The sequence below is a fragment of the Trichechus manatus genome, unplaced genomic scaffold (assembly GCF_000243295.1).
Source record: "Trichechus manatus latirostris isolate Lorelei unplaced genomic scaffold, TriManLat1.0 scaffold00107, whole genome shotgun sequence".
Lineage (NCBI taxonomy): Eukaryota > Metazoa > Chordata > Mammalia > Sirenia > Trichechidae > Trichechus > Trichechus manatus.
The window spans coordinates 3,746,757-3,773,258 of record NW_004444043.1 but is presented as its reverse complement, the minus strand read 5'-3'; the positions used below and the strand labels follow the sequence as shown (position 1 = coordinate 3,773,258).

At 37.0% G+C, this 26,502-nt stretch overlaps 1 protein-coding gene across 5 annotated transcripts in view; it reads left to right on the top strand.

Annotated features, from left to right (window-relative positions):
• The window catches only part of VPS13A (vacuolar protein sorting 13 homolog A), a 287,428-nt gene that overhangs the window by 49,316 nt on the left and 211,610 nt on the right, over positions 1-26,502 (top strand). For 4 of the 5 annotated variants that reach the window (XR_002825150.1, XM_004383283.2, XM_023737737.1 and 1 more), the window contains 7 exons: positions 6,713-6,840; positions 7,042-7,148; positions 8,031-8,202; positions 10,084-10,146; positions 10,625-10,754; positions 19,789-19,883; positions 20,428-20,570. Coding sequence is in view for 4 of the 5 variants with exons in the window: in XM_004383283.2 (XP_004383340.1) it covers positions 6,713-6,840; positions 7,042-7,148; positions 8,031-8,202; positions 10,084-10,146; positions 10,625-10,754; positions 19,789-19,883; positions 20,428-20,570 (838 nt within the window). In the remaining variant the exon portion in view is untranslated. Of the gene's footprint in view, positions 1-6,712; positions 6,841-7,041; positions 7,149-8,030; positions 8,203-10,083; positions 10,147-10,624; positions 10,755-19,305; positions 19,415-19,788; positions 19,884-20,427; positions 20,571-26,502 lie in introns of those variants that run through there. The other variant, XM_023737738.1, reaches the window with a different exon arrangement.

The following is a 26,502-nucleotide window of genomic DNA, read 5'->3' as shown; positions in this document are numbered from 1 at the left end:
ACCATTTGTTAAAGAGACTGTCTTTTCCCGAATTAACAGACTTTGGGCCTTTGTCAAAAATCACGTGCTCATAGGTGGATGAGCTTATATCTGGATTCTCAATTCTGTTCAATTGATCTATGATTCTAGGAATTTTTTGATTCCATCTCTGAATTCCTTCTATTACCCAGTTATGTATAAGCAGGGTGTTATTCAGTTTCCATGTAATTGATTTTTTTCCCCTTCGTCTTCCTGTTGTTAATTTCTACATTGATGGCATTGTGGTCAGAGAAGATACTTTGTATTATCTCAGTGTTTTGGATCTTGTTGAGAATTGTTCTGAGGCCTAAGATGTGGTCTATTCTGGACTATGTTCTATGTGCATTTGAAAAGAATGTGTACTTTGCAGCTGTTGGGTGGAGTGTTCTATATACGTCTCTGAGGTCAAGTTGGCTGATTGTGCACTTTAGGTCTTTTGTATCTTTTCTGAGTTTCTTTCTAGATGTTCTATCTTTTACCAAGAGTGGTGAGTTGAAGTCTCCTACAATTATTGTGGAACTGTCAATTTCTCTTTTCAGTGGTGTTAGAGTTTGTTTTATGTATTTTGGAGCCTTGTCATTGGGTGCGTAGATGTTTATTATGGTTATGTCTTCATGATGTATCGTCCCCTTAATAATTATGTAGTGTCCTTCTTGGTCTTTTATGGTGGATTTTGTGTTAAACTCTATTTTATCTGAGATTAATATTGCCACTTCCGCTCTTTTTTTCGTACCTGTTTGCTTGATATATTTCTTTCCATTCTTTGGTTTTTAATAAATTTACGTCTTTGTTTCTAAGGTGTGTCTCTTGTAGACAGTATATGGATGGATACTGTTTTTTAATCCATTCTGTCACTGTCCATCTCTTTATGGGTGCAGTTAGGCCATTTGCATTCAGTGGAATTATTGATAGGTGTGAGTTTATTGCTGTCATTTTGTAGTGCTTTTTTTTGTGATGCTGACTTTTTCTTTGTTCCTGTTACTCTCCTGTGCTGAGTTCCTTTTGTTGATTTTTTTTTTGCATTTCTTTTGTTTTTGTAGGTTTTGTTTTTACTGAGACTTTTTGTTCTTTATTTTGAGGAATAGGTTTGCTACATTTTTTGTGGTTACCTTGAAATTTACCCTTATCTTCCTAGGTTTGTCCCAGTCTACTATCATTTGGTATTGCCTTGCCTTCCTCTTCATTAGAAGGTTCTATCCCTACATCATTTATTCCCTCTTTTATTGTTCTAATGCTGTTGTCATTTACAGATTAACGTCTCTGGTTCCCTGTTATAATTCTTTTGTTTTTAGGTAGTCCTTAAGAGTTCATTTCCTAGGTTGGTATCTGGCTAGTACAAAGCTGTGTCCTATATTCAGCCTGTGGTCTGATGTTGTTTGTTCTGAGATCGAAGGACTGCCTTTAGTAAGTCTTATAAGTTTGGTTTGGTTTTTACATAGTCTGTTAATTTTTGTTTATCTGGAAATGACCTAATTTCACCATCATATTTGAATGAGAGTTTTACAGGATATATTATTCTTGGCTGGCAATTTTTTTCTTTCAGGGCTTTATATATGTCATCCCATTGCCTTCTTGCCTACATGGTTTCTGCCAGATAATCTGAGCTTAGTCTTATTGTTTCTCCTTTGTATGTGACTCTTTGTTTTTCTTGAGCTGCTCTCAGGATTCTTTGTCTTTGGTTTTAGCTAGTGTGATTATGATATGCCTTGGTGGTTTTCTTTTGGGATCTATCCTATATGGGGTTCGTTGGATGGTCATCTTTTCATTTTTCATGATACGGAAGTTTTCTGTCAGCAATTCTTTGATGATCCTCTCTGTGTTTTCTGTTTTCTCCTCCTGTTCTGGAACTCCGATCACTCGTAGATTTTTGCTTTTGATTGTATTCTGCATAATTCTCAGAGTATCTTCATTTTTCTTCATTCTTTTTTCTGATTTTTCTTCAAACAGAGGTGTATCCAAGTGTTTGTCTTCAATTTTGCTGATCCTGTCATCTGTCGTTTCAAACCTGCTCGTCAGCCCTTCTCTGACACTGTCCATTTCTGAAATCTTGTTGTTTATCTTTTGTATTTCTAATTGTTGTTTTTGTATAACTTCTAGTTGTGAATTTATTTTGGGATTTTGTTCCTGCATTATTTTCCTGAATTCTTCCATTTTTTTGTCTCTATTTTCCATGAATTTGTCTATTTTTTCCTTATTGTTGTCTTTTTTTTGCTTCAACTGTTGGATAATTTTGAATATTAGAGATTTCATTTCCCTATCAGTTAGTTCTAGTTGCTTTTCTTCTACTGGAAAGTCATCTGATGTTTTATTTTGGACACCTACTAGAACCATCCTGTCCTTTTTTTGTAAATGTTTTGATCTTGGCTGCTGTCTTTGGGGCATTCAGTAGTTATTTTCCTCGTTTATTGATTGTAGATTTATTTGTTTCATCCTGCTTTTTTGTTTTATTTGGGTATGTCTGAGCAGGTGGGATGTATGTTCTTTGTTGTTTGCTCATCTGGTCGGACAATACTTTTCGCCTCCTCCAACGGGCAGGGTCAGTTGCTCATGTATTGTACGGCAGGGCAGGTCCAGCTGAAGGGGAGTTGCTGTGATGGATTGTTTGCGGCAGGTACTAGGCCTGACAGTGCAGTCTGGGAATCAGTGCAGGGCAGGTTCCGGTAGGCTGTAACTGTGCTGCGTGGGAGTGTGATGTTCAGCGCAGGATGCGGGTAGGCAGGAAGAAGGGAGTAGATTGTGATGTGTGGAGCTAAGATGTATATGGGAAAGGTGAGAGAGAGGAGAGAGGAACAGGAACTAAAAACATACACACAAACAAAAAAGAGTGCTAAGGGAGCTTGCTATTGGAGTCGAGAGATGAGAGACATAAATGGGGAGAAACAAAAATAAAAAAAAATGGAAAAAAGGGTAAAAGAAAGAAATGAGTAAATCGAGAAACTGGAAATGAAGAAAGACAAAAAGCGAATAAGAGAGAGAAGAAAAGCAAACAAAGAAACAAAAAAAACCCAAAAAAACAAAAAGAAGAAGAAAAAAATGCCCCCAGTGATGTCCCTGTGCATCTGCCCAGAGTTAAGGAGTAGCTTCCACGCCGCACGGTACTGCCCAGCTAGAAGGGGCTCCTAAGCCGAGAAAAGAAAAGAGAAGAAACAAACAAACCAACAAACCAAAGCAGAACAAATCAGAACAAACAAACAAAAAGCCCCAGAGATTCCACCAGGGTGGTGATACGGGCCAGGAGGCAGTTTCACAGTCGAGTGGTGGTTCACAGCCTTTCAGGAAGGCGTAAAGATGGCACACGGAGCCAGGTATTTGAGAGAAAGGAGGGAGAGGTGGTGAGAGGTAAGGAAGAAATCTAAAGAAGTGGAAAAAAAGCAACACCAGCAGCCAACAAATGGCGCTCAGAAAGCTGGCCAGTGCGGGTGGGTGGAATCCAGACAACACCAGGGTGAAACCTGCACTTCTCAGCTAAGAGACTGTGGCTGCGGGAAGCAGAGGAAGCCTTGTGGGGGTGAAGAAGGGTTGGGGGTGGGAAAGCGTATATCGCTGGTTACCGGGTGTTCTGTCTCCTGCTGGAAGTTCTGTGAAGCTGTTTTCTCATACCCCTTGTTCACTGATCTCCGATAGGCGTCGAAGATGGTGGATCCGTGCTGGGGTAGCTGTTAGGGAACCTCTGCGTATATCTCTCCTTGCACTCTGTTCTCAGTCAGTTTCTTATTGCATTCGGTGCTTGGCTGAGTTCTTTATCTCTTCATTTGATGTTAGGGTTTCAGGATTGACGTGTGACTCTGTTTGACTTAGTTTTTCGGATCTTTGCTGTGGAGGGACGGCATGATGCTTCTGACTATAGCACCATGTTGCCCGGAAGTCAGAACTTCATTTCTTTTAATGTCTGAATAATATTCGATTGTATGGATATACCACAGTTTGTTTATCCATTCGTTTGTTGATAGACAGTTGGGTTGTTTCCATCTTTTGGCTATTGTGAATAATGCTGCAGTGAACAGTGGTGTACATGTATCTGTTTGAGTCCTTGCTTTCAATTCTTTTGGATATATACCCAGGAGTGGAATTGCTGGGTCATATGGTAATTCTGTTTAACTTTTTGAGGAGCCACGAAATTGTTTTCCACAGCAAGTGCGCCACACCAGAATGCACAAGGGTTCCAGTTTCTCCTCATCTTTGTCAACACTTGTTATTTTCTGTTTTTTCTTAAAATAACCATCTTAGTGAGTGTGAAGTGGTGCTCCACTTTAGTTTTGGTTTGCCTTTCCCTAATGACTAATTGCAAACCCTGGTGATGTAGTAGTTAAGAGCTGTGGCTGCTAACCAAAAGGTCAGCAGGTTGAATCCACCAAGCACCCCTTGGAAACCCAGTTGGGCGGTTCTCCTCTGTCCTGTGGGGTCGCTATGAGTCGGAATCCACTCGATGGCAACGGGTTTTTTTTAATGACTACACATACACCTTTTAAACTTTCACTTACTATATCTTTCCATTTCCACTTATGCACATATATATTTTTCTAATTTTTAATTGTATACCTTTGTATAGATGTACCATAATGAATTTAACTCTTCCTCTATTGATGATTACTATCACCTGTCTGTCATTTTGTCGTACTGTGGTTGCTTGGTGTTGCTTTGATGCTGGAAGCTATGCCGCTAGTATTTCAAATAACAGCAGGGTCACCCATAGTGGACAGGTTTCAGCAGAGCTTCCAGACTAAGATGAACTAGGAAGAAAGGCCTGGTGATCTACTTCCAAAAATTAGCCAATGAAAACCCAATAGATCACAAGAGAATATTGTCTGATACAGTGGCTGTAACAATGGGCTCGCGCATACCAGTGATTGTGAAGACGGTGCAGGACCAGGCAGTGCTTTGTTCTCTTGTACATTGGGTTGCCATGAGTTAGCCAACTCAAAGACAACAACAACACTGATGAATATCATCTCCCTCCCTCACTCCTTCCTTCTCTTCTTCTTTCACTTTGTCCCTTCTCCTTTCCATCCCCTCTCTCTGTTTCTCTTTGCCATTTGTGATGTAAGCATTGCTGAAATTAAATACCTATTAATTTCCTTGTTACTTGTGACATCTTCAGAAAACACCTATTATTCATGTTTTCTTAATGCTTAAAATCCTTTTGTCTTAAGATAGGTTGATACAGTCTATAAGGTGGGGTAAAATGTTTGGATTTAGTTTATTTTTCCTGCTTGATCCAGGAATAGTCTTACTAGGTTAGCAACAGTGTGGTTTCTGTGTTCAAGTGTGGGACATGATGTTTGTTGTTTAGAGGAAATAAGGCATATATAAAATCTGCTGACTTGCATAGGTAGATGACATTAATGATATTCTATATTTAAGAATAGTTAGTTGCTACAGTTAGGATAGTGATGGACATGACATTATTCTTTTATGTTGTAGATTACAAATACATTTTAATATCTCCTAGTAATAGAATATTGGTATTCTATGATTAAAATATTTTATTTAGAAAGGAACTTTGCTTTTGGGATATTTTAAATAGTATGCTTTCTCTGACTTTTATGGGAGATCAGTTAGATCCCTGGTAATTTATCTCTTATTTCTGAGAGAGTGGCTTTAGGGTCCTTAAGCACTGATTTTAGGTTAAAAATATTTTTAGGTCTCAAGTGTAGCTGCTTTGGTTGGTTTTTTTCTAAGTCCATTCAGTTTGAAGTAATTTTCTGTAATCTATGTTATGAATTTAGGGTTTCTGTGATAATAAAATGGATAATTTAATTCCCTAATATCCTGAGATTGGTAGAGAATCTCTGAAGAGTGTTTAGAGTCATTTTTTTGTTGTTGCTTGGTTTTTGTTCTTGATTCTATGCTTATCCCTACAGTCAGTCCAGTGTAGTTCTTTTACCAACCTATAAATTTATTTTCCCCACTGCTTGAGTGTAAGATGGAATGCTGAAGAAAGAGCAAAATTTTTGAGAATTTATTCAAATAAAGTATATTTTTGAATGCTTAATATGTAAAGAAAAAAAAGTGCTAGGCCTTGGGGATGATTAAAACAAGATGAGTATACTATCTTTTTGAACAAATTAGCTTATAGTTTAATAGTTGGTTCCTTGTCTAGTTTTTGCTATGACTTGTCTCTGCATGGTGCCAGTTCTTTCTGGTATTAAATACAAAGGATTAAGAGGAATTTATCTTAGCTTTTGGGTTGAGCTAAACAGCTAATCTTGGACAAACCCTCACTCGTTGTCTCTCCGCTTCTTTTAAGAGTTAAAGTGGAGAGCAGATGGATACAGAGCAACTGATCAGAAATTCAGAAATTACAATTATATAATGGAAGTCAGTGGTTAAATAGTCTTTTTTTCCTCTTAGGATTTCTATAGTATATTCATTCCCTAGAACTATGTACTTTTATTAAAATTATTTTATTAGACTATTTTGCCTAATTCTGCTTTTTTTTGTGGGGGGTATTCAGTTAGTCTATATTGTACTTTAGTATGAAACACAGCATGAATTACAGGTAGGAAAAAGATAAAAGCATCCTCACCACTAATTAAGTGACAGTTCATCTGACCAAATCTTGGCAGTGTGGACATGTGAGAACTGTAGACAGGGTATAAAAGAAAATAAGTATTTTTAACTTGTTTCCTCTAGTGCTTTGAGACTCTTGAAATATAAGTCAATTTAATTTTTTTCAATTTGTATTGTTTTCCAGTTTTCCGCCCCATATCTGCTAAAGCCAAACTTCAGATGAATCGTCGATCAGATTTTGACTTTTCTGAGCCCAAAATAAATCTGGATGTTGAGTTACATGACATAGCCATTGAATTTAATAAACCACAGGTAATTTTTCAAGTGGAATTTAACATGAGTTATAGTTTGACAAAAACAGAACTAAGATTTTATAATGTTAACCAAAAATTCATAGTGTTAAATAGTAACATTTTCTGTATAACTTGTAAAAATGTCAGTAACTTAACCTTTGTCTTTAATAATTGGAGAAAACTTTTTGAGACACAAGCTTTTACCTTTTCAATTCTTCAGTATTTCAGTCTTATGGAGCTTCTTGAATCAGTTGATATGATGACACAAAATCTGCCATACAGGAAATTCAAGCCTGATGTACCTCTTCACTACCATGCCAGGGAATGGTAAATGCTTTTTTATAAAATATTTAAAAAATAGAAAATAAAAGTGAATTTCTTGACTTAAAAAATAATTTTTAAGATAGTCTTAAGGTGTGATGCAAATTATAGTTTGATTTTCAGCTAGAAATATTTGTAGCTGCTTTTGCTTATAATGTTAATGAAATTGACTTAAGGGATTCTTTCTAATGGAATTTTCATTTACTGCAGAGGTATCAGTATTTATGTAATTGTTAAGAAACAATACCCCAGTTTATTTTCTAGCAATGTCTTTTTTTTTTTCCTCCTCTAAATTTCCATAGCAAACACTCTAATATCTGTATTTTTCAGGTTATGGGAGTCTATAAAGTACCACCCCTTTTATAAATTCAAAAGTCTTGCTATTCTAGTTTTTAAGTTATGCTCGTTTCTAGAAGCTACAATTACTTTAGGTGCCTAAAGTTATATCTGCCAATTAATGACATACTAGAATGTGCGTAAAGCTATATTTATTTTATCAAAATTGAATAATGTTGCTTATTTTTACTTAAAAAAAACCCTTTGCTATCAAGTCGATTCCCACTCATAGCGACCCTATAAGACAGAGTAGAGCTGTCCTATAGGGTTTCCAAGGAGCACCTGGTGGATTTGAACTGCCAACCTTTTGGTTAGCAGCCAAACATTTAATAACTGTGCTACCAGGAAAGATTAATAATTAATGAATTGTTATTGCATAAATAGTTGGGAAAAACCAAGTGCTTAGATAATAGATCATTTTCATAGTCTCTGTATTAAAGATTTCTGTGTTATAGTTATGTTTGTTGTTAGAGTAGAAGCAATATTAATTATTTCATACTGTTGATTTGTTGGTGTTAAGTGTGGGGTTTTTGTTTTTGTTTTTTTGACTAGGTGGGCTTATGCTATAAATGGTGTTCTTGAAGTAAATATTCGTCCCAGCTTACGGATGTGGTCATGGAAGCATATTAGAGATCATAGGCAAAAAGTGAAGCAGTATAAAGAACTGTATAAAAAAAAGTTAACAACTAAGAAGTTGACTGGTGACATTCTTCTGTCTTTGGAGGTTAGCATTTAAAAAAAAAATGTTGAATATTTTTTACTATGTAACTCCTCCTCAGCCTTTAGTGACTAACGCTTCCTATTTATTTGCTATAATTTTGGCTGACCATTCTGTCTCTTTTACTTAGACTTTTTCGTATTCCTGTTCCTAACGTCGGTTAAGCTCTGGTAAAATTCTTCTGTGAACTTTTGAAATTTGAGATTGTTATCAATCTGGAAGGATTTGGGTTTATGCAAATAGTAACTTGAAGCCTCAATTTATTATGATACTTTATTAACTTCAAGAGCTCCACTGATTCCAAATTTCTCTTCCTCAGTTTCAAAGCCTTATGTTATCAGTTACCACTACATTTCCCTTATTGTTTTCATCTGACTGTGCATTCATCAGATGTATGTCCTGCCTTCTATTTCTGTCATGCTCATTCGTAGTGCTGTGCCTTTGCTCATATAATCCATCAACTTTCTCTCTTCTCTTTGCCTATCCATTGCAACTGTACTCATCTGTCAGGTTTTTTCTTAAGTCCTATCTCTTGCATGAACTTTTCCTGAATTTCCTGCCCATATAGAGGTATTTTTTCCTCTTGATTCTTCTGGCATTTTTAGTATTTATCAGCAATTTTACATTTAATTGTATGTACTGAGTGTTCTCTAAGTATTAGTCTTATGAAGTAAACCAAAAAACCAAACCCATTGTGGAAGCAAAACTGCCACATCTTTCTCCCTCGGAGTGGCTGGTGGGTTTGAACTGCTGACCTTTGAATTGGCAGCCAAGCGCTTAACCACTGTCCCACCAGGCCTCCCCTTATCAAGTAAACCTGTTGTTGTTGAGTCGATTCAATTCATAGTGACCCTATAGGACAGAGTAGAACAGCCCCACAGGGTTTCCTTGGAGAAACTGGTGGTTTCGAACTGCCTTAGCAGCCAAGCTCTTAACCACTGTGCTACCAGGGCCCCATTATCAAGTAAAGGGCCTGCTTTTTAGAGTTATGGAATATTCTGGAAGAGACTGTTTTACAGATAGATTAAATACAGGTTAGAGAGATTAAAAGGCGTTAGCCTCTTGAAATGAATATGACCATTCTGAATCCATACCAATTTTTAATTAGAAACTCCTTAAGTATTTTTTATTTTCAAGTTGAGAGACTTCCTGAAGATTGAGGGCTATTAGGAATGCTTGGGTTTAGAGGGGTTTTGGAGTAGTTACAGATTTCCTTACCCAAACCCAAATCTTCCATGTCTGCTGGATCCAACCCCAAACCCTGGGTTATTTAGATAATAGTAGGTCATGGTTCTTCTCTTGGGCTGGGGGGTGGGGTGTGCGTGGGGAAAGTCGTTTGAACATGAAACTCTTGAAAGTAATCATTTGAATGTATAGGTATAGTGAAAGACTTAGTTTATGCCAGTAGCCATAACAAGTTTGAAAAGTGTACAATTAAAAAAAAGTTTTAAGTGTAACTAGGCCTACGTAGACTATCTTAATGATAACATATGAACTTTACTCATAATAAGACAGGTTTGTAATTGTATTTTTAGTTGACCATTGTTCTAATATGTTTACCCTTAGCTGTAGTTAAAACCCAAATAAAAGTCATTTTATACAATGCATGTATGGTATCTTTTAGTATGTGTTATACCTCTTATAGAGTTTGTAATCTTATATGCATGACCTCAATGATTTCTTTGTTGAAAAGGTTATTCCATCATTATTAATTTTCAAGCTGATATTATATGTATTTATATGTACTGCTTCACAGAATTTAACAAATGCATTATATTGATGGACATTCTGTTTTCTATCGTATCTTTTCTTTAGTGCAGCAATTTGATGGATTATATACTGAAGTTATTTATGTAAAGTTAAAATTTTTCTTTAAAATATTTTCAGGAGTTGGAAAAGATCCTGGATGTATTTAATTTAACTTTAACAAGACAACAGGCAGAAGTTGAGGTAATTCCAGATTATCTTCCAATTAGTAAAAATAAATCTAAACTCCATATAGCTGTATCAGAAAATGTGATGTCATTAGTACTGTACTGCAATATTCTGTTTCCTAAAGAGTTCAGATTTACTTCTGTATGTTATAAAAATATTTGATATAATGTTTTCCACATCCATTTAAATTAGACAGGTTTTTATAGGAAAAAATTTTAACTAAATAATTGGGAATCAAATATTCAGAGGTCATTTGAAGGTGAAAAGCCTTTTTTTAAAAAAAAATTTGGTGGTCTTCAGCTCTTGTTAAAGGTAAGAACTATATGGTAATCCTAAAATCTTTGTTTAGCTAACGTTGCAGTACTGTGTTCTATGGTCAGTATGCATATTGTTTACATTTATTCACTCAGTTAAGTTTTGGAAATATTAAGTTTCTATTTAAATTGCTAAGTAAAGGATAATTTGTCATTATTTGAAACTTCATTGACTGTAGGTAAAGAAAGCTGGATACAAGATTTACAAAGAAGGGGCAAGAGATACAGAGGATAATAGAGGATGGTTAGACTGGCTGTGGAGTTGGTCAGAAGCAAGTAGTGAAGAACAACCAGATGTTAAACCTGGAAGTATGTGCATTTATTTTTTAATTCTAATTTTTTATATTTGTTGTATGTTTAGGGCTTTTGTGTCTGGTTTGTTTCACTTAGCATGTTTTCAAAGTTTATCCATGTATCAGCACTTCATTCCTTTTTTTTTTTTTATTTGTGAAAAATATATATCACAAAACATTTTTGCTATTTCAACATTTTTTACATGTACAATTCAGTGACATTAATTACATTCATCATGTTATGCAACCATCACCACTGTCCATTTCCAGATTTTTTTCATCTCCCTTAACAGAAACTAACTGCCCCTTAATTAAGCAATACCCCCTTCCCCCCTCCTACCCACCCTGGTAACACTAATAAACTTTGGTCTCTGTGCATTTGCCTATTTAGATATTTCGTGTAAGTGGAATCATACAGTATTTGTCCTTTTGTGTCTGTTTTACTGGGCATAATATTTCAAGGTTCATCCATGTTGTAGCATGTTTCAGAATTTCATTTCTCTTTATGGCTGAATGATATTCTATTGTATGGATATACCATATTTTGTTTATACATTCATCTGTTGATAGATACTTGGTTTGTTTCTACCATTTGGCTATGGTAAATAGTGCAGCAGTGAACATCGGTATAATTGGATATAATACTTAGGAGTGGAATTGCTGAGTCATGTGGTAATTCTATGTTTAACTTTTTGCAAAACCAACAAACTGTTTTCCACGGTGGCTTCACCATTTTACAGTCCCACCAGCAGTGGATGAGAGCTCCAATTTCTCCACGTTGCCACTAACACTGGTTCGTTTCTGGTGTTGTTTTTTTTTTTTTTTTTGCTAATAACCATCTTAGTGGGGTGAAGTGGTCTCTAATTGTAGTTTTGATACACTTTTCCCGGATGACTAATGACGTTGAGCATCTTTTTATGTGCATGTTTGCCATTTGTATATCTTCTTTAATAAAATATTTGTTAAAGTCCTTTGCCCATTTTGTTTGATTGGGTTGTCTTTTTGTTGTTGAGTTGTACGAATTCTTTATGAATATTCTGATTATCAAAGCCTTATCAGATAAATGGTTCCCAAATATTTTCTCCCATTCTGTATGTTGTCTGTTCACTTTGTTGATAGTGTTCTTTGATGCACAAAATTCTTAAAATTTTGATTATGTCCAGTTTATCTATATTGTTATTTGTTACTCGTGTTTTTGGTGTCATACTTAAGAATCCATTGTCAAAAACTAGATCTCAAAGTATTACTCCTATGTTTTGTTCTGTTTTATGGTTTTAGTTCTTACATATCAGTCATTGGTCCATTTTCAGTTAATTTTTGTTTATAATATGAGGTATGAGCCTGGCTTCATTTTTTTTTCTTGTGGATATCCTGTTTCACAGCACGTTTATTAAAGAAACCATTCTTTCCCCATTGAGTGGACTTAGTACCCTTGTGAAAAATCAATTAACCATAGATGTATGGGTTTATTTCTGGACTCTCAATTCTATTCCATTGTTCTATATTTCTATCATTATATCAGTACCAGATTGTTTTGATTACTGTAGCTTTATAGTATGTTTTGAAGTTGGATGTGTGAGTCCCCCTACTTTCTCTTCTTTTTGAAGATTGCTTTGGCTTCTTGGGGTCCCTTGCAGTTCCATATACACTTGAGAGTTGGCATTTCCATTGAAGGCTGTTGAAATTTTGATAGCGATTGTGTTGAATCTATAGATTGCTTTTGGGAGTATTGATATATTAAGTCTTCTAGTTCATGAACAGGAAATGTGCTTCCATTTATTTAGAAATTTCTTTCAACAAAGTTTTTTTTGCCTTAATTAATAATAATTAATTAATTATTTCAAATCAGTTTTATTGAAGTTTAATTACATTAAAAAGTTCAGTTTTAAGGCACAGAATAATGAGTTTTGACAGATGTATACACCAAGTAACCACAAAACAGTCAAGATATAAAACATTATCATAATTCAAAAAAATTCTCTCCTACTGCCCCTTTGTAATCAGTAGCCCTTTCTCAGCCAGAGGCAACTAAGGATCTGCTTTTTTTCATTATAAATTAGTTTGATCCATTTTTGAATTTTCATATAAATGGAGTCTTGTGTATATTTTGTGTCTATCTTCTTTTGCAAAGCTTAATTTTTTTTTTTTTTGGTGAAAATATAGACAGCAAAAGATATACCATTTCAACAATGGTGTATCAGCATGTCTACATGTACAATTCACTGACATTGATAACTTTCTTCAGGTTGTGCAACCCATTCTCACTATCCTTTTCCAAATTTTTCTACCAGCTTTAACTTAAACTGACTGTCCCCTAAGCTTCTCATCTAACCTTTTGAGTTACTTTTGTTGGTTTGATCTCACACAGATAATTCTTTAAAAGAGCCCAGTGCTCAAGGCAGACATACTTTACTAATTAAGCTAAACTATTGTTTGGTTGAAAGAAGACTTCAGGGGATAGTTTTGGTTTAGGGTTTAAAGTTTAAACATTATCTCAGGACAATAGTTTTGGGGGTTCATCCAACCTCAGTGGCTCCAGAAAGTCTGTATTCCACTGAGAATTTGAAATTCTGTTCTGCATCTCCCCCTTTTAACCAGGATTCTTCTATAGGATCTTTGATTAAAACATTCAGTAATGGTAGCCAGGTACCATCCAGCTCTTCTGGTCTCATGACAAAGGAGGCAGTTGTTCATGGAGGCAGCCAGACTCGCATTCTGTTTCCTCCTGTGATTCCTGACTATCCTTCTTCTGCTGCTGCTCCTGGTAATGGAGAGCAGTTGTACCTTGGATAGCTGCTTTTCAACAAAGTTTTATAGTTTTCAGTGTACAAGTCTTTCACCTGCCTGGTTAAATTTATTCCTAGGTATTTTATTTTTCTAGATGCTATTATAAATGGAATTGTTTTCTTAATTTTCTTTTCGGATTGTTCATTGTCATTGTATACAAACTGAACAGATTCTTGTGTGTTGACTTTGCACTCTGCTACTTTGCTGAATTAGTTTATTAGCCCTAGTAGCTTTCTTATGTATTCCTTGGGATTTTTTTAAATAGGATCATGTGAATAGGGATAGTTTTATGTCTTACTTCTTTATTTGGATACCTTTTATTGCTTTTTCTTGCATAATTATTCTGGCTGGGACTTCGAGTACAATATTGAACAGCACTGATGAGTGGGCATCCTTGTTTTGTTCCTAATCTTAAGGAGAAAGTTCTCAGTCTTCCTTCATTACGTATAATGTTAGCTGTGGATTTTTCATAAATTGTCTTTATCAGAATGAGAAATTTCCCTTCTATTCCTAGTTTGTTGAGTGTTTTTATCATGAAAGTTTGTTGGATTTTGTCAAATGCCTTTTCTGCATTGATTAAGATGATCATGTGGTTCTTTTTCTTTGTTTTATTAATTTGATATATTACATAGAGGTATTTTCTAATGATGAACCACCCTTTCATTCCTGAGGTAAATCCTGCTTGATCATGGTGGATAACCATGATTTGGTAAATAATGAGTGTTTCACTCCGTATGTTTTTGGCTCTGATGTTAGGTTCATATGTACAGTAAAACCTGTGGAAGCCGGAACCTGTGTAAGGTGGAAGTCTGTCAGAGGAGGAAAACTCACTGGGTGTTTATGAGGTAGGATTCTTAATGGAGAGCAATAGAAAAGTGGTAGCACCCTGTCAAAGGCAGAAAACTTGTGAAACCTGGAAAAACAAGGCAGTCCTATCAAGTTCTGGCTCTTCACAGGTGTTACTGGATTTATAATTGTTACATCTTTTTGATGAGTTAATCCTTTTATCATTATAGAATGCCCTTCTTTGTCTCTTATAACAGGTTTTGACTTAAAGTTTATTTTGTCTGATACCAATATAGCCACTTCAGTTCTCTCTCAGTTACTATTTCCATGGAATACTTTTTTCCATCCTTTCACTTTCAACCTATTTATCTCTTTGGGTCTAAGATATGTCTCTTGCAGACAGCATATAAATGGATCCTGTTTTTTTATCCATTCTGCTACTCTCTTTTTGATTGGAGAGTCTGATCCCTCTCTGTTTAAGGTAGTTAACGATAAGGAAGGACTTAATTTTGCTATTTTTCTGTGTTTTATACTTTTTTTGTTTTTCATTTTCTCTAGTACTGCAATCATTTGTGTTTTGTTTGCTTTTTGTAGTAAACTATTTTGATTCCCTTTTCTTTTCCTTTTATGTATATTAGTTAGATATGTTCTTTGTGGTCACCATGATAACATTTAACATCTTAGATTTGTAACAAAACCAAACCCATTGCTCCTTGAGTCTGTTCTGACTAATCGCAACCCAGTGTGTTAGGTGGAGGCGTTTGACCTCTAACTTCACAAGGGAGAAGGAGAATCAATATCAACAGCCGAAGGCTGATTCCTATGAGGCAGAGGTCAGACCTGCCTCCTCTCTCTGCCATCTTTACCAATTTTGACACCAGTTGTCCCTCCCACAGCACTCTCTATTTCTCTGCTGAGTTTGATAATTCATTACAGTGGCCACACAGAACTCACAGACAATACTCATGGTTATGGAGTTTATTAGGGAAGTAACAGGTTACAGTTCAGGTTTGGGAATGCTCAGGATATAGTTCTTCGATCAGGACAGCCTCTTAGCTGTGCATGCAGGCACACCTCTCTCTGGCTCCTCGGCCCCTGCCCAGGAAAGTGTTACATACCTCTTGTGGCTCTGCTGATAAGTGGCCAGAGGCACCCCACCCCTAGGCCTGAAGGCACTCAGCTCTAGCTCCGTGGGTCAGTAAACATAGCTACACCAAGTGCCCAAGGGCACCCTGCTTGAAAGTGCTCAGCTTTCTCATTCCGTGGGCTGGGAAGCCCACCACACTATCTCCTCCCGGTCTCCTGTTGATCACCTGCAGTCTCCTGTGGTGTCCTGCTGGTCTCCTGCAAGTCTCCTGGTTCTGCTGCTGCTATTTCTCTGCCACTGCTTCTTGCCATCTCTGGTGTTACAGTTCCCCCTCTCTGTCCATGTTACAGCTTCTACTCTTTCTCTTTCTTTCAGTGTCTCCCTTTAAGCGAGATGGAAAAACTGACTAGTACCCTGACTGGGGTTCCCAACACCTCATTTGAAAAGTCCCACTCAGTCAGTTGGTGGGAGTTACAAAGATTATGGTTAGAAGGGCCATGTTAAGTAATTACTTGCACTACAGTTACAGATTAGAACTGAGTTCCATAGAGATTGCATAGCAGTAATCTTTATGGAAGCAGATCGCCAGGCCTTTCTTCCACAGTGCTGAACCACCAACCTTTTGATTTGAACTGCCAATCTTTTCAGTGTGCAAACTTCTTATGCCACCCAGTGACCTTTAAATTTATAACAATGTAGTTTAAATTGATACCAGTTTAACTTTAGTAATGTAACATACAAAAATTATTCCCATACTGCTGCTCCTCCCCCTTTATGTAGTTATCATAAATTGCATTATATATAATATGTGCCCAGTAATGTAAATTTAGAATTATTTTTAATCATCTGTCTTTTTGAATCATGTAGGAGATTACTACTGGAGTTGCAAACCAAAAATACCATAAAATTGGCTCTTATATTTTCCTGTGAAATTACCTTTATCTGAAATCTCTTTTTTTCTGTGTACAGCTATGAGTTATTATCTAGCGTCTTTTCAGTTCTATCTGAAGAACTCCCTTTCACATTTCTTGCAGGACAGGTCTTGTCTTCATGGACTTCCTCAGCTTTTGTTAACTGGGAATATCTTAATTTTGCCTTCATTCTTGAAATACCAGAGGAGCCCTGGTGGTGCAGTGGTTAGGCACTCAGCTGTTAACTGTAAGGTTGGCAATTCAGACTCACCAGCCGCTCCATGGGAGAAAGATGTGGCAGTCTGCTTCTGTAAAGATTACAGTCTTGGAAACCCTATGAGGCAGTTATACTGTCTGTAGGGTTGCTATGAGTCAAAATAGAATAGGAGGCAATGGTTTTTTTTTTTTTCCTTGAAAAACAGTTTTGTTGGATATAGAATTCTTAGTTGATAGTTCTTTTCCTTTAGCCCTTTAGCTATGTCATTGCACTGCCTTCTGGTCTCCAAGATTTCTGGGGAGAAATTGGAAGTTAATTTTGTTAAGGATCCATTTTATTGTGACAATTTGCTTCTCCATTTTATTGTGACAGTTTGCTGCTCTCATGTTTTTCTTTTTATCTTTGACTTTTGAGAATTTGATTACAATGTGTCTTGGTGTGGTTCTCTTTGGAGTTTGTTGAGCTTCTTGGATTTGTAGATTCATGCCTATCAAATTTAGAAAGTTTTCTCTGTTATTTCTTCAGATATTCTTTCTGTCTCTTTCTTACTCTTCTCCTTCTGGGATTCCTATGATGAATATGTTAGTTCACTTGGTTGTATTCCGCAGTTTCATTAAGCTTTCCTCTGCTTTGTTAGCCTTTTTTTTTCTTTTTCCTCTTCTGCCTCAATAATTTTGATTACTTCATGCTCTAGTTTGCCGATTCGTTCTTTTGGCAGATGAAATCTGCTGTTGAGTCCTTCCATTGACTTTTTCATTTCAGTTATTGTAATTTTCAGCTCCAATATTTCTGTTTAGTTCCTTTTTATAGTGTCTTTTTATTTATATTGTATCATTTTCCTGGTTTCCTTTAGTTCATTGTCCTTGTTTTCCTTTAATTCTTTGAGCATGTTAATATTGTTGTATAATATTCTTCCAGTCTGTTCATTATCTGGGCTTCCATAGAGATGGTATCTCTCCCTTCATCTTGTTCTTTTATAATGGGCCATGCTTTCCATTCTCTTTCTATGCCTTATTATTTTTTGTTGAATCTGGGACATTAAAATATTACAGTGTGTTAGTGGTCTCAGGGAACATCTAGCTCAATTGGCATGACACAGATTATAAAGACAATGCTCTACATTCTACCTTGGTGAGTAGTGTCTGGGGTCTTACAAGCCTGTGAGCAGCCATCTAAGATACTCCACTGGTCTCATCCCTTCGGGAGCAAGGGAGAATGAAGAGAACAGGATACAAGGAAAAGATTAGTCCAAAGGACTAATTGTCCACAGCTACCAAGGCCTCCACCAGACTGAGTCCAGTACAGCTAGATGGTGCCCAGCTACCACCACTGACTGCTCTGACCAGGATCACAACAGAGGGTTCTGGACAGAGCTGGAGAAGGATGTAGAGCATAATTCTAAATCACAAAAAAAAAAGACCAGATTTACTGGCCTAAAGGAGACTGGAGAAACCTCGAGAGTATGGCCCCCAGACACCCTTTTAGCTCAGTGGTGAAGTTACCTCCGAGGTTCACTGTTCAGCCTGGAGTGGACAGCCCCGTAAAACCAAATGAGACTAACGAGGTACAGGAGTCCAGTGACAAGGGCTAGAAGGCAGAAGGGGACAAGGAAGCTGGTGATAGGGAACACAAGATTGAGTAAGGATATTGTTGATGTGTTGTGAGATTGTTAACCATTGTCATAGGGCAACATTTGTAGTAACTGTTAAATGAGAAACTATTTTGTTCTGTAAGCCTTCATCTTAAGTGAGAATAGCAGCACAATTGGAAGAGCGTAGTCAATGTCACTGACCTGTGTATGTAGAAATTTTTGAAACGGTGTATCTTTGGCTGTGTGTATTTTCACCAAAAAAAAAAAAGGTTGAGAATTTAGAGGGTTAATATAGAGGGTTAATATGTTGTGGGGTTGTTAACCAATGTCATAAAACAACATGTGTACTACTGTTTCATGAGAAACTATTGGTTCTGTAAGCCTTCACCCGAAGTACTATAAAATATAAAAAAGAAAAAAAATATTGCAATGTGTTAGCTTTCTCAATTCCCCTGTATCCCTGGTGTTTTTGAAGTGGACATTGTTAATATCTATCTATCTATGTATATATTGTTTATGCTTATTATTATAAATGAAATTGCCATTGTAGACATTACAAATATGTATTAACAAAAATCTGTTACCATTGAGTCGATTCTGACTCATGGTGATTGATTGCACATGGTTCAGAGTAGAACTGCACTCCATGGGTTTTCAGTGGCTGTAATCTTACAGAAACCAAGCCCTAGTGGCACATATAGTTAAGCACTTGGCTGTTAACCAGAAGGTTGGTGGTTTGAACCCATTCAGTGGCTCCATGGGAGAGAGACCTGGCGATCTGCCTCTGTAAATATTACAATGGAGAAAACCACATGGGGCAGTTCTATTCTGTCACATAATGTTGCTATGAGTCAAGATTGACTCGACACCTAACAATAACAACAGTCTTATGGAAGTAGGTTGCCAGGCCTTACTTTTATGGCACTGCTGGGTGTGTTTGAACCACCAACTTTTCAATTAGTAATCTAGTGCAAACCATTTGTGCCACCCAAGGATCTCACACATGTATGTAAGTGAAATAAATAGAAGTAAAATAAAAAAAAAAATTATTCTATTATTTGTAATTGTGGCCAAAGGATTTAGTTCATGCAACTAGGACAATAATTGATGAAATAAAAATTTGAAATGGTTTAAATTGTTTTAAATTCTTGTTGCAGTTGTTTCTTGCTAAGATTTTTCTTTCTTAATCATTAGGTATAGACAATATATACCAAAGTATTTAAGATTATAGCTTTGGAGACTTAGAGAATTATGATTACTTGGATCTATCACTTATTAGAAGAGTGGCCTTAGCAAGGTATTTAAATTCTCTAAGCCTTAGTTTTATCATCTGTAAAATGGGAGAAAATTATGATACTCACACCACCTACTTTGTATGGCAAGTGTGTTGCCTAGTGCAATGTCATTAAGTGCTATATGGTTAGCCATTTTTTTACCTATTTATATACAAACATTTGAAAATATGTATCACTAAATTTATGTATTTAGTAATCTGTGGTTTTGGAGATTAACTTCTAAAATTACCAGTGCTACCTATCATTCAATTGTTATAATTTCTTAAAAGTATAAAAAAGAAGCCTATTTTGGAATATATTATTAAAGGCAGCTAAATTATGGGTCGGTTTTATTTTGATATCACTTAAATAACAAAATAACTGCTCTGATTTGTAGCTCTTGAAGAAATGTTGACACCTGATGAAAAAGCTAAACTCTATGAAGCAATTGGTTATAGTGAAACAGCAGTTGATCCAACCTTGCCAAAAACAGTAAGATATTTTCTTGCCTTACATCTTGAAGTTTAATGTTAGATATGCCTATCTTTAATCCTTAGAGAATTATATTTGTTACTAGTTTGTTCTTTGATCTTTCTCTGGATTTGTAGGTATTGTGTTTGTTTTCATTTTCATGGTGATGATAAAAATTGCCACCTAATTTTTGGTGGTATGTGGTAATTCTTTAATAGGGAAAGGTATGTTTTAAAAATATTTTGTGGTTTTTAACAAAAAGAGACTAATGGGGCACAACAGTCCAGGGACAAGGACTAGAAGGCAGGAAGGGACAGGAAAGCTGGTAATAGGGAACCCAAGGTTGAGAAGGGACAGTGTTGACATGTTGTGGGGTTGTTAAGCATTGTCATAAAACAATATGTGTATTAACTGTTTAATGAGAAACTGTTTGTTCTATAAACCTTCATCTAAAGTACAATAAAAAAAGAAAATTTGTGGTTTTTAAAATGAATAAACTATACAAATAGCATTTATTGTGTTTATATGCATATATTTTTCGTTTATTCTTCTGAATATACTCTAGTTTGAAGCCATGAAGTTTTTTCTTCATTTGAAAAGTATGTCTGTTGTTCTAAGAGAAAATCACCAAAAACCTGAGCTGTTAGAAATTTTAATAGAAGAATTTACTACTCTGATTGTGCAAAGACCAGGAGCACAAGCAATAAAGTAAGTATCAGTTCATTTTCTTTTATGTTATTATAAAAAGAAATTTCACTATGAGGTTGAAAGTTAGGTCATAATCTTACAGTCTTGGATAAAGAGTACTATGGTTTGTGACCCCACCTGGGAAGGGTCCACGGACCCCAGGAGTGCTGCCCATGTGGCTTTATGCAGGGAATGCCATTAAAGAGATGAACAACAACAAAAAAAAGGGTACTATGATTTAAGAGTATCCTTTTGTAATTTAAGGAACTTTGCTTGTTTTTTATTCAAAACATACATGTATTTTTGGAATTACTAAAATATGTTTAATAGAAAATTGCATGCTGAGGAAATATAGAAGGACACTAAATAATATAAAAATTATAATCACACCACACACATATCAAATAAAAAAACAATTCAGTTTATCTAGGAATGTTTTTATTTTATGTTTATTTTCTAAACAGCATTATTGAGATATAATTTACATACCGTAAAATTCAGTCATTTCAAATAAGGTGTGATACATTGGCTTTTAGTGTATTCTTCAGATTTTGCAACCAGCACTGCTGTCTGATTCCAGAAAATTTCAGCACTCCAAAAGTCAACCCCATACCCACTCATAGTCATTCACGTTACCCTCTCTTTGTGACAACCACTTATTTACCTTCTATCTCTATGGATTTTGCCTGCTCTGGATAATTCATGTGAATGGAATCATACAACATGTGACCTTCTGCCTCTGGCTTACTTCAACGGGCATAATGTTTTCAAAGTTCATCCATATTGTAGCATGTATCCGTACTTCATTTCTCTTTATTGCCAAATAATATTCCCTTGTATGGATATACCACATTTTGTTTTATCCATTCATACATTGATGGACATTTGGTTCTTTGCAGTTTTGGGTTGTTATGAATATTTGTGTACTAGATTTTGTGTGGGCAAATGCTTCCATTTCTCTTGGGTTTATATCTAGGAGTAGAATTCCTGGGTCATATGGTAATTGTTTAACTTTTTGAGAAATTGCCACATTGTTTTCCCAAGCGGCTGCATCATTTTACATTCCCACCAGCAGTGTGTGAGGGTTCCAATTTGTCTACATCCTGGACAACATTTGTTCTTATGTCTTTTTGATTATAGCCATCATCATGTGTGTGAAGTGATATCTCATTGTGGTTTTGATTTGCATTTTCTTTTTCTTTTTTTATTAGTAAGAACAGAAACTTATTGTCTTATAGTTCTGGAGGCTAGGATTAAAAAATCAGGGTGTCAACCATGTTGATTCCTTCTGGAAGCTGTGAGAGAGTCTATTTTATGCCTCCCTTCTAGCTTCTACTGACAGTGGTGATCCTTGGGGTTCTTTGGTGTGTAGATGCATCTTTACATGGCATCCTTCTGTGTGTGTCTCTCTCTGTGTCTCTTCTCCTCTTTTTAAAAGGACACCACTCCTATTGGATTAAGACCTACTGTAGTCCAATATAATGTCATGTTAACTAAACTGGTAGTATCTTTGAATACCCTATTTCCAAACAAGGTCACGTTCATAGGTAGCAGGGGTTAGGACTTCAGCATATCTCTTTTGGGGAACACAACTAGTCCATAAGACCACCCATGTTTTCCTACCAGAGTGGGAAAACGAGATTGGGGAACCACATATTTCTTGATAGAAGTGAGTAATCTTCCAATATGTTTAATATGCAAACACCCAGCTTCTCTGACTAGCCCCTGTAGGCATTTGGGTTTGGGATGATAGATGTGGAAACCCAGGACAAGAGAGAATCAATCAAAGAAGGAACTGGAACCCACACCTACCTGTTTGCCTCAGGTGTAAGCTTTTCCAACTGCACCTTAGAGAACCACCTTCGATGTTGGAGTTCTCTTGCATCTCTCACTCCTTCCACTGCCCTTTTGTGTCAGAAAGCTATAGTCACAGGATCACTGGGTGTCTGTGAGCCATCTTTGGGTAAGGGAGTAGAATGCAGTTGCCCAACAGGGCACACATGTTTAGTCTAGGTCTTCCAAACCCCATTCTCATTCATGTGAACAAAGATTTCATCAGAACACTCGCATCTTAATTAAAGGTCTTCATTTCTCAGCTACAGAAAATGTTTGAGTTGAACTATTAACTATGTTTTCTGGAGCAAGGGACTGCTCAGATGTAGACAGTGGATAAGGAAGGCTTTGTTTTCACAGGTATTGAGTCTCAATCCCATTCTCTTGCCTGTCGGATTCTGTAGGGGTGATAATGTGGTTCAAAATAATTTTTGCCAAGCTCTTCAGCAATCAGTGGCAGACACTGAAGTGACCTTGATTCTTTTTTTTTTTTTAATGTGCTTTAGGTGAAAGTTTACAGCTCAAATTCAATATTTTATACACATACTGATCTGTGACATTGGCTACAATCCCCATAATGTGCCAGCATGCACCCCCTTTCCACTCTGGTTCCTTGTGTCCATTCATCCAGTTCTTGTCCCTTCCTGCCTTCTTGTCTTGCTTTTGGACAGGAGTTGCCCATTTGGTATCGTATATTTGATTGAACTAAGAAGCACATTCCTCGTGTGTTATTTTTTGTTTTATAGGCTTGTCTAATCTTTGTCTGAAAAGTGGGCTTCGGGAATGCTTTCATTTCTGGGTTAGCAGAGTGTCTGGGGGCCATAGTCTTGGGGGTACCTTCAATCTCTGTCAGAGCAGTCTACGTCTGGTCTTTTTTGCAAACCTGAATTCTGTTCTGTATTTTTCTGCCATTCTGTCTGGGACTCTCTATTGTGATCCCTGTCAGAGCTGTTGGTGGTGGTAGCCGGACACCATCTAGTTCTTTTGGGCTCAGGCTGGTGGAGTCTCTGGCTCATGTGGTCCTTTAGTCCTTTGGGCTAATATTTCCCTTGTGTCTTTTGTTTTCTTCTTCTTCTTTGCTCCAGATTGGATGGTTATCAATAGATGTGTCTTAGGTGGCTGCTTGCAAGCTTTTAAGACCCCAGACGCTACCCCTCAAAGTAGGACGTAGAACATTTTCTTTACGAACTATGTCGTGCCAGTTGACCTAGATGTCCCCCGAGACTATGGTTCCCAGTCCACATCCCCAGCTACTTAGTCCCTCAAAGTGTTTGGATGTGTCTAGGAAACTTCTGTGTTTTTGCTTTGGTCCAGTTGTGCTGACTTCCCCTATGTTGTGTGTTGTCTTTCCGTTTGCTGACGTTAACACTTGTCTACTATCTAGTTAGAGATTTCCCCTCCTCCTCCCTCCCCACCCTCGTAACCATCAAATAATTTTTTTTCTGTGCGTAAACACATAATCATAGTATTTTTGGAAGAAGGTCCTTATTAGCCCCCTGGCAGTAGCAAGCTGCACCAGGAAAATGGGCCACCATCCCCAGGGCTATTGATGTGCTGGGGAATGAGGATGTTAGGCATGTAAGCAAAAGCACCACAATGCTTTCTTACCAAAATTCAGCCATCCTATTCTTTATTAATCACTTCCCTGGTCATTAATCACTCCCAAGTTTTTTATTGGATTCAGAGTTTTGAAAAAGTTGATTTTGTAAATTTTTGCCAGGGTAATATTTGTTTCAGTATAGGAACCAATTCTTTGAGCTTCCTACTCCAGTGTTTTCTGTGACCTCCCATACAAAAAAAAAATTTTTTTGCATACATTGTTATGAGACCCTAATTGCTCACCCCATTCTGTGACAGCACACTCCTCCTTTGCGCCCCTGATTCCCGAAGACCATTCAACCCGCTCCTAACTCTCTCTGCCTTCCCATCTCACCTCTGGACAGAAGCTGCCCCTTTGGTCTCTTGTATCTACTTGACTCAGAGGCACACTTTTCACGAGTATCACTTTATGTCCCACAGTCCAGTCCAATCCCTGTCTGAAGAGTTGGCTTCGGAAATTGTTTTAATTCTAGGCTGATAGAGAGTCCAGGGGCCACGCTTTCGAGGGCACCTCCAGTCTCAGTCAGACCATTAAGTCTGGTCTTCTTACTAGAATTTGAGTTCTGCACCGCATCCTTCTACTGCTCCATCAGGGACCCTCTGTTATGTTCCCTGTCAGGACATTCATTGGTGGTAGCCAGGCACCGTGTAGTTCTTCTGGTCTCAGGCTGATGAAGTATCTGGTTTATGTGGCCCATTCTGCCTGTAATGTTAGTATTGATATGGTTGGATTTGTGTATGACATTTTGCTTTTTGTTTTCTATATGTGTCATGACTATTTTATTCTTCTGTCTTCCTTTACTACATTCTTTTGTATTAAGTAGATGTTTTTTAGTATACCATTTAAGTCTTTTCCTGATTTTTAATAATATTTTTTCAAATTATTTTCTTAGAGGTTACTCTAGGGCTTATATCTAACTTTTTAGAATCAATTTTCTATTTATACTAACTTAATTCCCATAAGATATACAAACTTTACTCCTATATAGCTTCATTCCCTCCTCCCATTTTTTTAATTGTTGTAGTTTAAGTGAAAGTTTACTATTCAACTTAGTCTGTCATACAAAAATTTATACATACATTGTTATGTGACCGTAATTGCTCTCCCTATGCTGTGACAGCACACTCCTCCTTTCCACTCCTGATTTCCTGTGTCCATTCAGCCAGCTCCTGACCCTCTCTGCCTTTTCATCTCACCTGAAGACAAAGGCTGTCCATTTAGTCTCATGTATCTACTTGAGCTAAGAAGCAGACTCTTCACGAGTATCATTTCATGTCCCATAGTCCAGTCTAATCTTTGTCTGAAGAGTTGGCCTTGGGAATGGTTTTAGTTCTGGGTTGACAGAGAGTCCGGGGGCCATGCTTTCTGGGGTTCCTCCAGTCTCAGTCAGACCATTAAGTCTGGTCCTTTTACTAGATTTTGAGCTCTGCACCCCACCTTTCTCCTGCTCCATCTGGGACTCTTTGTTGTGTTCCCTGTCAGGGCGGTCATTGTTGGTAGCCAGGCACCATCTAGTTCGTCTGGTCTCAGGATGATGCAGTCTCTGGATTATATATATAGCCCTTTCTGTCTCTTGAGCTAATACTTTCCTTGTGTCTTCGGTAGCATGCAGAACATTTTCTTAGTAAACTTTGTTATGCCAGTTGACCTCGATGTCCCCTGAAAGCATGGTCCCCAGACACCTGCCCCTGCTACTCTGTCCCTCGAAGTGTTTGATTGTTTCAGGAAACTTCTTAGCTTTGGTTTAGTCCAGTTGTGCTGACTTCCCCTGTAGTGTGTGCTGTCCTTCCCTTCACCTAAGATGATTCTTGTCTACTATCTAGTTAGTGAATAACCGTCACCCTCCCTCCCCACCCTCGTAACCATCAAGGAATGCTTTCTTCTGTGTTTAAACCTTTTCTTGAATTCTTATAATAGTAGTCTTATACAATATTTGTCCTTCTGTGACTAACTAAATTCACTCAGCATAATGTCCTCCAGATTCCTCCATGTTATAAAATGTTTCACGGATTCATCGTTGTTCTTTATCGTTGTGTAGTATTCCATTGTGTGAATATACCATAATTTGTTTATCCATTAGTCCATTGATGGGCACCTAGGTTGTTTCCATCTTTTTGCTATCGTGAACAGTGCTGCAGTGAACATGGGTGTGCATGTATCTATTCGTGTGATGGCTCTTATTTCTCTAGGATTTATTCCAAGGAGTGGGATTGCTGGATCGTATGGTACTTCTATTTCTAGCTTTTCAAGGAAGCGCCAAATTGCTTTCCAAAGTGGTTGTACCATTTTACATTCCCACCAGCAGTGTATAAGTGTTCCAGTCTCTTCACAACCTCTCCAGCATTTATTATTTTGTGATTTTGGGGTTAATGCTAGCCTTGTTGGGGTGAGATGGTATGTCATTGTAGTTTTGTTTTTTTTTTTTTTTAATATTTTATTGTACTTCAGGTGAAGGCTTACAGAACAGATAGTTTCTCATGTAACAGTAACACACATGCTGTTTTATGACATTGGTTAACA